At 34.6% G+C, this 19,236-nt stretch overlaps 1 protein-coding gene across 5 annotated transcripts in view; it reads left to right on the forward strand.

The window, feature by feature from the left end:
• Window positions 1–14,219, forward strand: part of PTBP2 (polypyrimidine tract binding protein 2) — a 150,715-nt gene extending 136,496 nt beyond the window's left edge. For 2 of the 5 annotated variants that reach the window (XM_044000466.1, XM_044000462.1), the window contains exons 9-14: window positions 4,471–4,625; window positions 6,062–6,095; window positions 6,513–6,605; window positions 12,027–12,243; window positions 12,340–12,417; window positions 12,626–14,219. In XM_044000466.1, coding sequence (XP_043856401.1) covers window positions 4,471–4,625; window positions 6,062–6,095; window positions 6,513–6,605; window positions 12,027–12,243; window positions 12,340–12,417; window positions 12,626–12,758 — 710 coding nt within the window. In that variant the 3' untranslated portion in view covers window positions 12,759–14,219. The remainder of the gene's footprint in view (window positions 1–4,470; window positions 4,626–6,061; window positions 6,096–6,512; window positions 6,606–12,026; window positions 12,244–12,339; window positions 12,418–12,625) is intronic. The other 3 variants (XM_044000463.1, XM_044000464.1, XM_044000465.1) reach the window with 3 other exon arrangements.
• The last annotated feature ends 5,017 nt before the right edge of the window (window positions 14,220–19,236 follow it).

Genomic DNA, 19,236 nt, shown 5'->3' on the forward strand with positions numbered 1-19,236 from the left:
TGTTCAAGTGTGTGTTGTGTTCTTTTCCCCTCCACCCCTTTCCCTGCCAACATCTTGGTCAGATTATAGTAGATCCCTGTCATCTTCAGGATCAAATACAAAATGTCCTGTCCAAACCCCTTTCTATACCATATACTTTTCAATTCAGTGATACTGGCCTTTCTGCTATTCTGTGAAAAAGGCATTTCATCTCTTGACTCTCGGATATTTTCTCTAGCCATCCCCGTGCCTGGAAGTGCTCTCCCACTCATCTCTGCCTAAATGGCTTCCTTTAAATACCAACTAAAATACCATATTTTATTGCAAGCCTTTCCTGACTCCTCTCAATTCCAGTGCCTTCTTTCTATCAGTCATTTCCTATTTTACCTGTACATAGCTTATTTGTATATATTTGTTTGCATGTTTTCTTCCCCCTTAGATTGTAAGCTCCTTGAGAAGCAGAGACTAACTTTTGCCCTTTTTTGTATCCTCAGTACTTAGAACAGTGCCTGGCTCACGGTGCTTAGTAAATGCTTATTGATTGATTCATTCAGCTCTGGACAGTAGTAGTAGAGCCTAGAACTTAACTTCTCTGACACTTCTCCCTGTACCTCCAAAAATAGATAAATGCAACAGTTCAGCCACCTTCTTTCATCCAGCTATTCTGATTGTATTAGCCTAAGTGATTAGCCTGTAGGAACCTGAATTACCAGTAATAAAATCAAGTCACAACCTTCTTCCAATTTAAGATTCTGTTTTTGCAATCAAAATTATATGTAAAGATATAAATATCTGCTAAAAGATGTTGACCATTGAAGTTGAGAATAATGATTTCCAATGTAATAGAAAGGTTTTTGTGGTATTGAAATATTATATAAGCTTTTATATTGGAGAGATTTTAGAATAGACATAAGGAAAGCTTCCCTGGCTTCTAGGTTCTTTTAACAATTCTATAAACAGTTTGCACATCCCTAATATTTTAGCAACCTTTCTAAGTTTTCATTGCCTATTCATTATACTTGAAGAGGGCTGGGATGTATGTATTGGTACAGTGATTCTCTCTTATCATTTAAATTCTGCCCCTGATTCCTAAGGAGAAACAGTTGGGGAAGAAGTCTAGACTATCTGGATGTATTTGAACAGATTGTTCCAGAATGGTGATGGGAAATAAGGAAGAATAATTGGAGATACTGTAGATAGTGAAGGCAGCAGTCAAAGGTTGATGTGCCAGACTGGATGGCCTGATAATGTTATTCTTTGATAAGCATGCTGGTAACTTACAGCCTCAGCAATGCTCTGATATAGAATATCTATTCCATAGATAAATATTAAATGTTTATTACTCCATTTTTTAACTAGTAGAGAAGTTGTAGTTTTATTTCTTCTCCAACTCAATGGATCATTTCTAAAAATACAATATAGTCAATGACATTTCCCAAAAAATATTCATGAATTTGTTGGAGTCAATGCAATTCATAATTACTACTTTCAATTTAGATCTTTTCTATATGTTGTAATGTTTGTATGCATTGTTTCTTTTATAACTCTGAACTTCATTCTATCTTTGATGTCATAATTAGCTAGATAATCTAGTTATGTAAACCAGATTTCAGAAAAAACTTGAATTTAAAAGGAGTTTTATCTTTCAGATTCAACAATTTTTTTAAGCTTCTGAGTACAGCCATCTTAAATCCTTTATGTAATTCTGTGTTAAACAAATTTTCTGTTACTTTTGAAGATTCTTTTCTTTAAGTATTTCATTAGATTGTTATGCTTAATCATAAAACACACAATAGCATGTCGGAACTTTGATATTTCTAGAAGAAATTTTTTTTCTAAAAATATAGAATATTATTATATAGGATGTCATGCTTAGATTAATATTAATAATTAGCTTCAGATGTTTATATATTTGGATTCCAAACCAATGCTATATGTTAGAGGTAGAAAGAAATTATAAATAAAATAGCATTTTTCTGGGCTTTTAAAAATGTGTTTTTCATATCACACGGGATGTGTGCACATTAACAAATGATGAGAAGATGAGGAAGGATTGTGATCTATGCTAATAGAGGAATACCTACACAGATGAAATCATAAATTTATTGAATAATGAAAGTAGAGGATTTTGAGTATGTAATACTGGACAAACAAACATTTCCACAATATTTTGTTTGACGTCATTTTTATTAGTTTGAGAAATAGTGTGACAGTGAATAAGGCACTGCACTTGCAGCCAAGAAAACCTAGGTTCAGTCCTCCCTCCAACACTAACTAACTAGTTTGTCTGACCCTTGGCCTGGTGCCTTTATTTCTCTATACCTCAGTTTCCATATCTCTAAAACAAAGGAGTTGGACTTTTTGGCTTCTGAGGTCACATCTATGATTCTATTTTGGGGGTATCTTTTGCAAATTAGGTAAGACCAGCTTTGGTTTTTCATTTTGATATGAAGGTGACTATACTAGAATATTTTATACTGAATTAGTAAGTTAAAATGAAAGCAAAAAGCAAAAAAAAAATTTTTTTTTTAAGTTTATAGCTCTTTTCTGAATGGGTAATGGACAAACTTCTTAGTTTGAACTTCACAAAAGGATGTACCTTTTCAAGATTAAATTGCCATGTCATCCTGAAGTGCTTCCTTCATGTGGGATCATAGAATTAGAGCTGGGATGGACAATAGCGATGTTGTAGCTCATTCTACACAGTTTACAGGTGACAAAATTGAGGTCCAAAGGGATAAAATCACTTGCCCGAGTTCATACCACAAGTTGCTGAGCTGACGTTTGGTCCAATTCCTTTTCTGGGTTCTTTCTAATATATCCTTGCTGTTTCTGGATTAATGCATACTTTAAATATTTTGGAGGCATGCTGTTGTTGACTATTTGCTGAATGCCATAAATCAGTTAGGCATTTAATAGACTGTTATATTATCCCCTTTGCTGGAATACAGACAGGAGTGAGAAGACAAGGGAATTAGAAACTGTATTTTACATCAGTAAATAAGTCTAGAATTTTATAGCAATATTGAATGAGTTTTCATCCTATGCACTTTAATGAAATACTTTGACTGAATATTCAAACAAAACTGTCTAAAAGAAGTATTGAAGAATGATATGAAGAGAGGTCCCTTTCTAAGCAAAAGTGAGAGACAGCAAAGAGATTAATAAAAAGTGAGAATAGGGAAAAGCCCCTTTAACTCCTGTAAATGCACCAGAAACGCAGGTATAATTTCCATGAAGTAAGAATGTCAGAAAACTAGCTGGAAAAGATTAGAAAATAAGATAATCTAAAGTAAAAGTAGCTTGTCTAAATGGCATGTCCAAAGAGGTTACAGGCGAAGAATGAATAAATGAAATGGGGGATATCCCAGTGTGCCAACTCTTCTATACTTTGTCATTTCCATCTTTGTATAGGAAAGATAATACATTTTCCACCTCCATATGGAATATGGAATGTTAAATTAACTTGAGAGGCTGAATTTGAGAGAATTAGTTGATATGAAGAATTGAAAGGGTTCTGAATTAATTCAATGAGAAAATAAAAAGTTGATGATGATAGAAATTCCACAGTATTGAATTAATATAATCTATAAAATGACTCAATAAGAGGAATAAATTTTAAGAATGAGCAAGCATCAGTGAGTGGTGGTGATACAAATCAGTAAGAAAGTAGTAGTAAAACTAATTAGGAAAGAATAAGGGAAAGCTCAAAGTACTCGGCACAGTGCCTGACATATTCTAGGTACTTAAATGCCTGTTGACTGACTGAAAGAATAAAGAATTGAACCTGGAGAAAATGCAATATTAGAAGTCGTCCCTATAGTCTTTTTGTTCCATATAGTGAGAGAGTGTAATGTTTACTAGAACTCGTATTCATTTTACCCACTGGGCCTTAGTGTGGAATTAACAAGACCAAGTGATCTTCATAAGATTTACTTAAAGTCAGTTTGATGAATTAAAAAATATCATACTAATAGTCATTTGTATTGATCTATAAAATGAAAATATTAGATTTGTTTCCAAAACTATAATTATCTAAATTATTCCAAATGTGTTTGAGGGAAAGATGGCAAAAAGAAAGTTGCTACTACTGTTAGCAGTATGAACTAGTATTCTAATAATATACATTTATTAATTATAATTTCTTGACGTGACAAATACAAAAAAAGCAGTGAATTTTACAAGGTTTTCTTGAGATAATTTTCTGCTTTGAAATAGAGTGTTCAGTATGATTTTCTTTTGTGTACAAAGTGGATTGCTTGTGAATTTAAAAGGTTGTATTTAATTTTTTACCAGAAAATTTAGGTACATGCTTGAACCAGCATAAACAGAAGCTTCTTCATTTATCCCCAGTCGGTTTCATTTAAGCATGAGAAAATATCACGCACTGTTTGGCGTGGTCAGCTGTAAGCTATGCAGCCATCATGCTTAAGTAGATTTTTGTAAAAGACTTGTGTGTGTTTCGTAAAATACGCTTTATTTTAAAATTAGGGCTTCCTGTTGCAGCTGTTCCAGGAGCTCTGAGTCCTTTGGCTATTCCAAATGCTGCTGCAGCAGCTGCTGCAGCTGCTGCTGGCCGAGTGGGTATGCCTGGAGTCTCAGCTGGTGGCAACACAGTCCTGTTGGTTAGCAATTTAAATGAAGAGGTTAGTGAAACCATTTACTAGCTTTAATTCTTTTAATTCCATTTCATTTGTGAAAGTTTATCATTTTTTTTTTACATTTTTCCTTATATACATGTTAGTCAAAGTATTTTCTGTTTATGTCTACTTCTGAATAAAATTAAAGTACTTAAGAAAATACTTTATTTTCCTAGACGGTCATTTATATATTTCTTTATATGTAGTGACCTATTTTTCCTAAGAAAAATATGGCTACATGCTATAGTTTGGCTTTTTTATTTTACATTTTATGTTTTCAAAGGCAAATGTAATCTAATTTGCAGATTTAACTCTAAAACAGTTTTGCTCGTCTTTTCTGATAATTTGCTTGTTCATTTCATGCTTACATGTCATTGCATTTTTAAAATCTTATTTTATGTGAACTACTCTAATACATTTTTCTTTGAAGGTTCTCCCAAAGATCTTGACGAGGCACTCTTCCAGTCTTTCTTAGTAATTTTTTCTTTGCAGTTTTTAGTCATTGTCTTCTTTAAAAAACTCTTCACCTTTAGTATTTTTTCTTTCTTGTTAAATCTGAAATCTAAGGGGTTTTTTTTTCCTTTAGTTCTACATTTTATGTCTCGTATATTTTATTTTGATTGCTGTGAAAGCTGGTATGAAATGTGGGAAGCTTGATGTATCAATTTATGATGTCTACTTTGAATATTTGTCTCATATCAATTGGCCTCTGTTAATGTTAACATTAAGCTTATTTTATCATTTGATACTATTTTGCCATCCACAGTTTTGCATGCTAAAATGTTTGAATCAGAGTGCCTTTTAAAAAAAAAACAACTTTTGCCTGCATTTCATAACCAGCCATGCTTATGCAGTTGAAGTTCAAAGTTTAAAATTCCTATTGCATGCTTTCTCCTCCCCCCTCCCCCCATGTTGAGATGAAATGCTGTAATTTACTCTTTGATATGGATGTACTTTACCCATATTTGTCTTGGGTGACTACATTTTACTCAGTTTTTCTTGTACAGTACATAAACCAACCATTTTCTGACCAAATTCCTGCATTTCCTATGTACTGACCTATATTTTATTTTTTTTGTTCCCCAATTCCTTATTTTTCTTCTGCATTGCTGTTTCCCTTCCCCATTTCATCCTTTTCCCTATGTGTTCACCTTCCCTTTCCTTGTCTTTTCCCAAATGCCCATTCCCATCCCTGTCTTATCCTTTATTTTCCTTGTCCTTGTCTTCATTCCCTGTCTCCATTCCCTATGTTCATGCTTCTGTGCTTGAACAAATGTTCCTCGGACCAACTTGCCCCAATTAACCGCCTTGAACCATGATCCATGACCACCTCACCATTCTGCGGGAACCACCCTTCGTTATGGATGATCTGTTCATCTCCGCTCTTCCTCGACTCTTCTCTCTTCTTGTCTTACGCTGCTTGCTCTTCTCTCCTTCTAAAGATGGTTACGCCCCAAAGTCTGTTTACCCTCTTCGGTATGTTATTGTTAGCACTATACTTTTATTATTGATTTGATTTTTGTTTCACCTTAATTCTTATTTGTAGCTAGCACTTTGGCTTAAAGTTGAATAGTAAATCTTTTGCTATTTTTCTTTTGCTGTTTAAAAACTCTCCATAGACACAAAATTTGTTTTAATGCATGCTAATTTATTTTGCATGGTCTTTAATTTAATATCATTCACATAGCTTTGAGGGTTTATCAAAAATTTATTCTTTTCAAAATTCACTGTTCAAAATCTCAATCTTCTTTACTCATTGGTATGAATGTTAAGATTGAGCGAGTGATCTTGTTGATGTCTGAATGTTTCATTGATATGTCAGAAAGATACTGCTAGGTTGAATTGCCCTTAAAATTAATTTTATTTTTGGATTACCTCTCTGACTTCGAAAAGGTGTTTATGGGGATGTGCAACGTGTGAAGATTTTATACAATAAGAAAGACAGTGCACTTATACAGATGGCTGATGGAAACCAATCACAACTTGGTAAGACTAGATTATGTTTGTGCTCTAAATCTTCGATTACAGATTTTTTAACTATACTAATTCCATTTACTCCAGTTTAAAGTTATTTTGTATTTTTAATCTCTGAAGAAAATAAAATGTAGCTTTACCAACTTTGCACATGAAATAGTTGTGTTTAATGCAAATATTTGTAATTGTTGTTTTCCATTGACTACTATAATTATTTCATAGATGAATTTTTAGCCAAGATGAAAAAGAAAGTCACTTAAGAAGCATATCCAATCATTTCCAGTAACATTTTATTTGGTTAGTGTACAATCTATTTATATTTAATTCTCCAGCATAATTCTTGTTTATTATCACAGTTTCAACATTTTTTAAAAAGTGGTGGCTGTGGCAATCCCATCATGATGTCTCACCAGCTTATATTTAACATTTTTTCATTTTTCAGTAATTTAACCTTACACTAACTTATTCTTTCCTTAGGGTTCATCATGACATCAGTCCTTAGTATAGATGCAGACTCAGCTGGTTCTTTTTCCTTTCTATCTACAAAAGCTAAACTCTCCCAATTCCAGGCTTGCTTCCCCTTTAGGTACTCTTTTCATTTATACCCATGCCAACAATAAGCTGCTCTTTAGATTTAATTTATATTTCTCCCACCTAATTTCTCTCTGTTGCCTCACAGTAAGTGTCTAATTCAGAAGAAAAGAAGAAGCCTTGAATTATCACCCTTCTTCATGTATCTTCCTCAAAGAGAGACCTGGGAAGAGGGGAGAAGGGGTAGGGTAATGACAACTGTCTTCAAAGAAAGATTAGGCTTTTTCTGCTTAGCTCCAAAGAACCAAAAGGAGAGATTGGTTGAAGTTGCAAAGAAATAAATTTAGGTATGATGTCAGGAAAAATTTTAATAGCAGAACTATTTAAAAGTAAAATGGGTTGCCTTGGGAAGGTGTGGGTTTCCTTCCCCAGGGCTTTTCAAGCAGAGAATGGATATTCATATATCAGGTATGTAATAAAGGATATGCTTATTCATGTATGTGTAGGACTAGATGGGAAAGGGAACAGGCATTTATCAAGAAACTACTGTATGTGGGGGGGCAGCTAGGTGGCGCAGTGGATAAAGCACTGACCCTGGATTCAGGAGGACCTGAGTTCAAATTCAGCCTCAGACACTTGACACACTTACTAGCTGTGTGACTGACTCTGGGCAAGTAACCTAACCCTCATTGCCCCCCCCCCCCCAAAAAAAATCACAAAACAAAACACTATGTGTTAGACACTCGACTAAGTGTTTGGCAAATATCTCTTTTAGTGGCCTCCAGTGTCTCAATTCAGAAATTCTGTAGTTTAGAAAATGTTGAAGAAAAGCTTTACAAGAAGGAATATTAATTCTCAATATCAAGGTAGAAGTGTTTTCCCTGGGCTTTATTGTGATTGGCCTTCAGTGATCTCTAGGAACTAGAGTTTGTTTTTGCACATCATGATTTATTTAGTATGAGTATAAAGGGTATCCCAAAAGTTTTAAGCTTTTGTAGTGTTTTAAAACGGCACTAAGACTTTTGAAACAATATATTTACTAAGACTAAATGTTACATTTGGAGAATTCATCATAATGAAAGTTTCTAATTTCATATTGTTTGAACTATGAGAAAGTATTGTATACATTTATGAGGAACTGACCTCAAAACTAGAAAGACTGGGTTCAATTCCTGCTTCTGACATGTATGGGCTCAGTGACCCTGAGTAAGTTACTTTTAACCTCTCTGTCTCATGTAACTCTCTAAAGAATAAAAGATTGCAGAGCAAGTGTTGATCTTCATTAGTAGAAGGAGTTTGCTCACATGGAATTTCTTATACATTTGAAATCACAAATTCCTCTTAATCCCTATTGCTTGAAAAAAGTATTTCTTATACTCAGTATTATAAACTATATACTTTGAAATCCTTTCCTATTCTTATTTTTCTCTCACTTCCCTTTAGCTTTAAATTGTGTGATGAGGAAGAATTTGAAATCTCCTTAAAGTCTATTCATCACTCTCATTGATGCGATAGAGAATTATGTAATCATAATTTAAAAGAATTCTTCTGAGTATGTCTTTGAAAATACTAATTCATCCCCAAGGTCTGGGGGCTTGGGCAGGCGAGATTGAGACAATGGGTATTTTTACTGTTTTCTTTTAGTCTACTCTGTTGCCTAAAATATATTTGATATAGCTTTGTGTTCTCATTTGGCTTGGTTTTAATGGGAATCTGTGTTCATTGGAGAATCTGATGGATTTCCTGCAGGCAGGTGGGGTTTTTTTGTTATTGTTGTTAATTTAGTAACATGGGAAAAATGAGTGCCAGTGAAAATAGTGAAAGAAGGAGTAATAGATAATATTTAATGGGGAAGAGAAAGAAACAAACATTTATTAAGTGCCTGCCATGGGCCAGGTACTGTGCTAAGCACTTTATAAATGTTATCTTTATTATTATTAATAGGATAAATGTATAGTTGAGAAACCATATAAAATATACAGACCAAATTTTGAAACTGCATGCATAACTTTAGAAAAATATCAAATAGACACTAATTTTTGCAGTAACATTTTTTAAAACATTGAATAATACCAGCCAAAAAAAAAGTTCTTCAAAAACAGTTGCTCAACTTTTCCCAGATATCACATTATTTGAGTACTGAGATGTTCCACAAAAGTTTCATTACTACCACAGTCAGTTGTTACCTTCACTTTTTGGAAAGCTTATAGTTTTCATATTTTGCTGAATTATTTGTTCTACTTTTCCCAAATGTTACATTGTTTGAGTGCTTAAAGGTATAAAGCAAAGGGTTCAGCACCAGCACAGCCAATTATTTGTTGCTTTTATTTTTAAATAATCTTTTATTTTTCATATTTTGGTTAGCTATTTGCAAAAATATCTTCAGCTGTTTTCATTTCCTTATGAAGTTGGAATCTCTTTTAAATAAGCAAAACTTGGCTATATACAGAAAGACCATGAGTCTACCAATTTGTACATCTTGAATTGCTGAATTATGTTTAAAATTAATGTGCACTATATTTCTTAGAAGTATTTTACTTTGCATGATTGTCTGTAAACAAAAACTTTGTAACATTCTTTTTAAAAAATTATGCCTGTTTGTGTAATCTTTAAATGAACAGGCTGCTCTTTGGTATTTGGTATATGATTTTTCAATTTCACATTATCTAGGCTTCTTAACTTTTATCTCTTCTGCTGTCTCTCTTCTTTTCAGTGCACATACTTATATTAGAAGGTGTGCAGAGGAAACAGAAGAAAGTAAAACTTAAACTAATAGTAATCTAGCAACTGAATAAGACTATGAACAATCATTTTATATGTGCATGTTTGTGCTCAATATCCATGCTGCTTTCAGTTTTTTCTTGCTTTTTCTATTCATTATCCCAAAGCCTTTTTGTTCTTAGAGATCTTTGATGCTTTAGATTGTATTTCTCCATCCCTAGTTTAGTGGCTACATTCTAAAAATGAATCCTTTTTCTTTCTAAAACTCAACCCTTACAGTGTTCTTTTTCAACCTTGTTTGTCCAGTATTTTAAACTAATACAACTATACCCAAATGTATATGTGATGTTGTCACTGTGGATGTTTTCTTTGTGATATGAGTTACAACTCAACCATGTCTGCCCATCCTGTGTCTCTTGTCCTTTACCTTCTATAAGTTGGTCTCAGGGGGTCAGCAAAAAATGTTGAGGTTCTTCTCTACTTTATCTTGCCATATGGAGGAGACCATTGAAGCACCCAAGCCCCTGTTTTCCCTCATTTTTGCCATTTTCTTTTTGGTCTAGACATATCCCTAAAGACAAATGCTTTAAAATGTATATACTTTTGTCTCTTAAGAAAAACCAGAATAAATAAACTGTTCATTTAAAATATTGAATAATTCATGGTTTGAGTTTATAAAGTTTTCTAATAAAAGGATTTTATCCTCATTACTGTGGATAATTGAAACTTACCTGTACTCTTACATAGAATGTGTAGGATTTCATATTGGAGTTTAATCAGGTACAAGTTATTGTGGAATGTTCTACACCTTAAGGGGAAGACTTTTGTGTCTGGCACAGTTAAAAAATTAAGACTAATATATAGATGCTATAAATCTTAGAAATGAAAGACAAAAAGACATTTGTTTATTCAGATCATAATAAACGTATATGACTAGAAAAATTAGTTGCCCTTGTGTTTTTAGAAAATACTTTATATTTCTATGACACTATACTTTTCCAAAGCATGTTCACCTCATTTGATCTTCACAAGAACCTTGTGTAGTAGGCAGGTAAGAGAATTTATGCAAACTGGTTTGTAAACTCAATTAGATTTTAAACTACCTTGAGAGCAGAAATGCATTGTCTTATATCTTCTCTTTCTCTCCCACAGTACTGAACATATAGTACATATACTTGCTGATTAACATACTTCTTATTTCAAGGAAACATGATTTATTTGGTGTGAGAACTCATTTCATCATTCTAGATTGCACATTCCTCTAGATACCTTAGTAGTTAGTCTTTGTGAGCTGTTGTGATGGGGGAGGGGGGGGAGGGAGGGAATCATCACATGGTGGTCAGTTGGTGTTGCAAGTCTTTTTGAACTCTGAGCAGATGTGTAGTCTGTCACTGGGCATTGTCTATAAAGTCTTTTTGGCTTGGTAGCTTGTGGTATCACCCTACTTGTCATAATTTTCAAGAGCCCAAGGTTTCACCAAATCTGAAAACTGGGGATCCACTTATAACTTAGCCTAAAGTGACAGGGCTCAATAGAAATAAAGACAAGATTAGAACCCTATGTCTTGATTAACGATCTAGTGTTCTCCCAATTATATCTTCACAATGCCTTTTACCTTTCCATCAATAGCTAATTTATTCCTAGCTGTTTGCTTTAATTTAAAACTTTAATATAGCCCAAGTATGTGACAGATCAGGAAATATAACTAATATCTAAGAATCATGAGTGTGGGTAATGTGTAGATTTGAGGAAAGTTAACTCTGTTTTAAAAATAAATTGTCCATTTCATATGTATAGAATAAGAAATAGAAACATTTATAAAAAACAGCTGTATTTAAACCTCAGTTCAGTATTCTCTATTGACACTTATTCTAATTCATTTCAGAAAAAATGCTCAACTAATGGTTCCCCCTATTCACCTCAGAGTTTGATATATTTAATTTCAGAATTTTAAGGAGGTGATAGTATTATTATGGTTTACTATAACCTGAAAAAATATCTGGTAAATTTTTAGATTAACTTAAAGTAAATTTGCCTCATTATTTGTTATGTGAAACTAAATTTGTTTGTTTATTTTATGATAAACTTTCAAATAAATATACTGACAATGTTTAATTTACCCTTTGGTATATCACTCTATTTGTTTTGATGTATTTTTTAAAATATGCCTTCTTTCCTTAGCAATGAACCATCTGAATGGACAAAAAATGTATGGGAAGATTATTCGGGTTACCCTCTCCAAGCATCAGACAGTACAACTACCTCGAGAGGGACTTGATGACCAAGGCCTAACTAAAGATTTTGGTAATTCCCCATTACATCGCTTTAAGAAGCCTGGATCTAAAAATTTTCAGAATATATTTCCTCCATCAGCCACTCTTCACCTTTCCAATATTCCGTAAGTATTTCAGTAGGAAAATGTGAAGGGCATGTACATTCATGCCATAAAATAGAAGTTATTAATTCTTCGTCTTTTTCTTTCCACTTTTTCTAGTCCGTCAGTAGCAGAAGAAGATCTACGTACACTTTTTGCTAACACTGGGGGCACTGTGAAAGCATTTAAATTTTTTCAGTAAGCAAGCTTCCTTGTTTTTAAAAAGTTTTAAAAATATATTATAGAAATACATGTTTATTCTAGGTAACTTCTATTGTTTCTCCTTAAAGAGATTTCATATTTAAAATTTTTCTTTCTATCCTTCCTCCCCCACAAACACACATCCAATCAAGTATTTAGGTTCCCTAACATTTGTCACATTTCTAACTTGGTAATTTTGTTTCAGAAGAGATCACAAGATGGCGCTTCTTCAAATGGCAACAGTGGAAGAGGCTATCCAGGCACTGATTGACCTTCATAATTATAACCTCGGAGAAAATCACCATCTGAGAGTTTCTTTCTCCAAATCAACAATTTAAAAAAAAAAGATAAAGATTTAGGGTGAATCACATTGTCAGTGTCATCACCTGTTGACTGTTCAGAAAAGTGGGGACCAGAGTTTGACTTTTGGGTTTTTTTTTTCATGCTGTTATCATTCCTTGGTTATAATAAAATGAAATGCATATGTTAAAAGGCAGAGGTATTAACTGCTTTTTTTTTTCATCTGTTGTATAGGGAATCCATTTTATTGTCTGTTGAAAAGATTTCAGTTAAATCCCACGTTTTGGTTTTTTTTTCCAACTTAGTTGACATACGTGCCTTAAAAAGGAAAACTAGTATTGCTAGAATGCATTTACTAGAAAAAGGAATTGGTTGTCTAGGGCACATTGTTACATGGGAATTAAAATATGTTTAGGCAGGGGTGTGTAAAAAGGTTAAGTTTTTGTTTCTCCTGCTTGGAACTTATTTTTGATTATTGGCTTATCACATTTCTTTCTATTTAATCAGATGAGATACATAACATTGAAAGAATAAAACACAGCATTTTTTTTTTTAATTTCTACTGCCTTAGGCTTTCTTCCTTTAAGGTACATTGGCCTTCTGTATCTCATGATTCTGGTCTAGATTCAGTTATGAATGTAGGCATTAGTTAAAATTAACAAGGGTGCAGAGTATTAATTTCTTAAGACAACAAAAGTGATTTCTGTAAGTTTGAGCCCTATGTGGAAAGCGTTGTGGAATCTTAACCTTTTTGTACACACTCTTGTGGGACGTATCATATAAATGTCAGCACTAAGTAATGTCTTGTTTGTGGCTGAATATTTTTCGTAGATGTTTTTGAAGTTGACATGACTTATGTGCATTTAAATATATATTGCCATCTTTAGTTTGTAATTAAGATTTGGAATATGGTTGTGGATTTCTGAGCATGTGCAGACTGGTCTAGCTAGTTCAGGAACTGGTGCATGTATTTTTCAAAGATAAAGAAAGTGTACTGCGACAATTTGCAGGAAGATTAATTTTGTGGCAGTTTTCTAAAACTGACAACCAGGTGGGACCAAAGTTTATGTGCCTTTAGTCTTAATTTACCTTGCATTGTAATATTCAGTTTTAATAAATCTTCAAACTATTTTGTATTTAGGAATAGATCTGACTTTACTATAAACATGGCTCAGAATCTACAGGTCAAATTAATTTGAACAGTTCTTGTCAATCTGAATTGTTGATTCTGTTTAAATGACCAATACTTTTTGAAATTGATGTACTTAGTTTCAAGATTCATAGATTCTGTTATCTATGTAGCAAAATGGTCATGTATATTTTCTATTAGTTGGGTTTTTACATCTTTAGAAATGTAAAATTCAGTATAGTTTGGAAGCGGCACAATTAAAAATTAATTTTCTAACAAAGTTGGGAGGTTTGACGGTCGTTTAATTTCATTTTATGTGTACTCTGCTTACCTCTGTAGCATGCTCAATAAACACTTCTGTAGCTCTGTATTCACCTTTTCTGTCTTTCTCTGCTGCCTTTTCTCTTTTCTCTTCTTTGTTTTCACTCTACTGTGCTTCTGAATTCATGTTTATTCTCTGCCAGGGTGGGAAAGGAATAATAATATTATATTTCTATGGCTTTTTACCATAAATTTAGATGCTGTGAAAATATACCAGCTGGTTTTTTAAACATGAAAGACAGTAACTGCTTTTCAGGAGGACACATATTAAACATTTCCCACCCTGTTATAATCTACTGCTTTAAAGACATAACTTTTATTGTAGCTTGTTAGTTCTCTCTATCTCTTTTGTTTTTTATTTTTTTAATTTTTTTTATTTTAGTAGATTTATGCACTAATAGATCTTTCAGGTTTGCCATGCTCTCGCTGCAGTTTCATCTTTCATCTTTTGTGTCTGCTAAAGATTTCCTACTAATCATAAAGTACCTTGTGAATATTAAGTTACTAATACTATAGAAAGGGAATGTAATAGCAGACCATACAATGCTGAGGGTGGAATGTGTGGATGGAAGTAGAGGAAGGGGTTAAAGAAAACTCTTCACTATTACAAGGATAATTTATATGTTTACAAATGCAGGGGTTATAATTTTCACTTCCCAAAGGCTTTCTGTCAAAAGAATAACATGCTCTCTACCAAGGTTCAAAACATTTTTCTGTCACTTCTCTTTAAACAGTTAGGTTTATTGATGTCAGATTACAGTGTGACCTCATGTCTAGTCCTTAGGTTTGTTCTTTTACCAATAAATATCTGACAGCTGTTTAAAGGTCACTGTATAACCAAAGGTTCTGCATTGGGAGAATAAAAATAAATGAGTTTAAGGAATATGAAATACATTTAGGTGATTCATTCATTTCCCAGAATGAAGCCTATAGTAAATGAAATTTTATCAGTTTTGAAATTGAGAAAGTATATTTGAGATTGGGATAATTTCTATTTTCACAACATTGTAGTTCTGTAAACATTTTAGATATTAGAGCATTGATTCTGTATTAAGTTTTAAAGTGCCACCTGTAGGATTATATCTTTATTAATAAAACATCTGAGGGCAGAGTTTTTTTAATTAAGTGAGGAAGTTGAAAAGCTCCAGTGCTGAGGACTAAGTGACAAACCCTATGCTTTTCAGCACATGGTATTGGTTGCTCAAGGGGTTTCAAATTTAGGGAGAATATATCTGTATACACAAATTAGTATATTCTTATTCATGAGATAGAAGCTGGGGAGTTGGGGGTGGGCGGTGTAACAATATAGCTACCCTTGAAACCAGGAAGTTGTGGGTTCAAATCTTACCTCTGACATACTGGCTCTGTGACCTGGACAAGTCACTTTACCTCTGCCTGCCATGGTTACCTCAACTGTATAATCGGGATAATAATAACACCTACTTCCCTGGGTTGTGAGGATAAAAATGAGTTTATATTTGTAAAGCACTTTGCAAACCTTAAAGTCCTATGTAAATGTTAGCTCTTCTAAGCAACTCTAATACTATAAGTTTCATGGCAGTGCTAGCCTGCTTGGTAGAGGGAGTTATTTCTCCTGGGAGCTCCCTATACCAGTGAAATCATAGGTCCAGTCCTTTTCCCTCATTTTTGCAAGAAGTAAAACCAAAGAGTTACAAGAATTAAGACGAGGGGGAAATTATCTCTTGGGGGAGAAAAGTGATCAGGTAAAGCCAAATATGTCATGTGAACTCCAATTTTGAGGTTTTATAGGACTTAATGGGAAAAAATAATGATATGAACAGAGTAAATATTGAAATGAGAGTAGACTATAGATTTTCTAGTTCAGTCTCCACCTGAAGTTATGAATCCTTACTGTGTCCCTGAAAAGTGATCATCTAATATATACTTGACAGTCTACAGAGATGTGGAACTAGCTTTCTCTTACTTGAGGAAGCTTATTGCATTTTTTGGATAGCTCTAATATTAGTAAAGTTTTCCTTATGTTTAGTTAAAATCCTCCTCCCTTTAACTTCAATGTAGTTTTGTCTTCTAGGACCAAGTGCATGGAAATAAAAGGGAGGCAGGAAGCATGGGACATGTTCAGGGATTGGTGAGTAAGCCAGTTTGGCAGGAGCTGTGAATATGTGAAGAAAAGTAATATGAAAATACTAAAAAGGTAAAATCATGGAATATGTTAGAGCATTATGGTTGGGGGAATGAAGAAAAACTTATTCTGATCTGATACATGAATTGCTCCTACAACATTCCTGATAAATGGTTGTTTATACCTTGCTCTAATACCTCAGATGATAGGTTTGAGATAATTTGAGACAGTGTGTTCCTTTCTAATTATTAGAAAGTTTTTACTGAGACAAAATTTGCCTTTCTTAAAACTTCATAAGGGGCAGCTAGGTGGCGCAGTGGATAAAGCACCGGCCCTGGATTCAGGAGGACCTGAGTTCAAATCAGACCTCAGACACTTGACACTTACCAGCTGTGTGACCCTAGGCAAGTCACTTAACCCCCATTGCTCCGCCAAAAAAAAACAAAAACAAAAATCTTGATATGATCACAGAGCTTCATGGGTTGGAAGACACCTCAAGTCATCTAATCCAAGTCCTTCCTGGCTGGAAATACTCTCTTACAGCATCCACACCAAAACTGGTAATCTTGCCTGTAACTTGAAGACCTCTTAGTGAAAGGCAATTTTATTACTTCCTGAGGCAAGCCATTCCACTTTTAGTTATAGGAATTTTTCATTAGGTTAAGCTAAAATCTGCTTCCCTACCGCTCCTTTCATTTCTTCCTAGTTTTGATCTCTTGGGCCAAATAGAACAAATCTAACTCCTCTTCCATATTGTAGCTTTTCAGGTACTATCATGCCCCTTCTTTGTTTTTTCTACGCTAAAATATCCCCAATTTCTTCAGCTGATCCTTGTGTACCGTGATCTCAAGAAAGGCAGTTCTCAATTTGGATAATTTCTCTTAGTTTGTCAATACATTTCCTACATTGTAGTATAAATGTATATTATAGGGGACAAATTTTAATTGGGAAGTGTTAGCTAGGCAGCTTGCCGCAATATTGGGGCAAGGAAGGAGACCAACAGCCTCCCTCAAAAACAGAACAGGGTTTATTAACAAGAATGAACTTAAAAACACAAGCAAGATCAGTAGAATTAAGGGAAAAGAAAAAAAAAATGGGGGAAGGGAAACGATACAACCTGAATAACACCACTGCCCAGGGATCAGCTGAGAACACATGGCTGCATCCTGTCACTTTCCAGCTTCAAGCTAGAGCAAAGCTCCTCCCTTTTCCTTCTGAACAGACCCCAGGCTGACCACACACAGCCCCCAGCCAATTGGCTGGCGGCCCTGACTGACAGTCACATGATTGCCTTCACTGGGCTTCCAGTCATTATAATTTTGCCAGGCCCATGTAGATGTCGGCGAGTGGTGATGATGTGAGGTGCCAGTGCCATGGCGACGGCTACAACCAGTGGGTGGAGCACTGTGCTGTTTGCAGAGGCTAAGCATGAGCTCCAGGCCAGTGTGTGTTCCAGGGTTTTTTTAATTCTAGCCAAAAGATGGGGTCATAAAAACCTCAAATAATTAATTCTTTACAATATGAATACAAGGTATCTGACCAGAAAAGAGTTTGGTAAAACTGTCACCTCTATCATTCTGTACATTATGCCTGTCAATACAAAATAAAACCAAATTTGGTTTTGTGACTGCTATGTCATACTGTTCTCTGTCATTAATCATGCTTTCCATGACAGTCCACTCCTTTGTTCATGAACTCTGAAATTGCTTTTATCTGATCACAGTCTGTTGTCATTCCACATTTCTCAGCCTTTTGATGCCTCCCCACAACCTCTTCTTCATCTTTATTATGACCTCCAGTCACTCCACCCTCAATTCCTTACCAGGCCATCATCCCATTCACTACTCTTTCTCCTTTCTTCATCTTGGCCCCTTGATGAACCATTTCAACTCAACATTATCTTCTCTTGATTTCCTTCTTCCTTTATTCTGTTGAAGATGTTGCCTTGCCAAGCCTTAGATTACTCACACCAACTGTTGCTTTCACTCTTACTTACATGCTATGCGGCAAAGTTGGAGAAAATAACAAGACCATAGCAACTGGGCCTACTACAAATTTTTGTTACATAATCTCAACTAGGCTCTAACTGTGGCAAAACACTCCTTTTAGACCTACCTAGTTGATTTACTTATCTCACTCAGCACAGAAAAAATTAAGCCATTCTCACAGAACTCCCTCTTCTCCCCTCCTTAATTTGACCTTCCCTCCTTCCATTATTTGAATGCCTTTTTCCACTGTCATCTCTCACAAGAATAGGTGGCCCTTCTGGCCAAAGCAAATTCCACTATAGACCCAAGTGATGTCATTTTATCTCATCTTCTCCAGGAAATTGCCCCTATTATTCCCACTCTTTCACTTTTCTTTAATCTCTGTTGGCTGATTCCCTAATATCTAAAATATGCATGTCTTCCCTATCCACAGAAAACCTTCATTTGTTTCTACTATCCCAGCTATTTTTCCATGTCTATCCTTTCCTATTATGGCTAACTACCTTGAAAAGACCATCTATGATTGATGCCTCTGCTTTTTTCCTCTCCTTAAATCTCTTCAGGAGCAGCTAGGTGGCACAGTGGATAAAGCATCCGCCCTGGATTCAGGAGGACCTGAGTTCAAATGTGGCCTCAGACACTTGACACACTTACTAGCTGTGTGACCCTGGGCAAGTCACTTAACCCTCATTGCCCATGCCCCCCCTCCAAAGAAAAAAAATCTCTTCAATCTAGCTTCAGCCTTAAGAACTGCTCTCTGCAAAGAATGATCTCTTAATTGCCATATCTAATAACCTTTTCTCAGTCCTTATCCTTGATCTCACTACAGTTTTTGACACTGCCTGTCACTGTTTTATCCTTGATACTCTCCTTTTAGTGTTGAGTTTATATCAAGCACTTAATGAATACTTGCTGAATGTCGACTTACTGACATTTTCCATGGCACTTCTCTCTTTGGGTTCTCCCCATCTGAC

The sequence above is a fragment of the Dromiciops gliroides genome, chromosome 4 (genome assembly GCF_019393635.1).
Source record: "Dromiciops gliroides isolate mDroGli1 chromosome 4, mDroGli1.pri, whole genome shotgun sequence".
Taxonomy (NCBI): domain Eukaryota; kingdom Metazoa; phylum Chordata; class Mammalia; order Microbiotheria; family Microbiotheriidae; genus Dromiciops; species Dromiciops gliroides.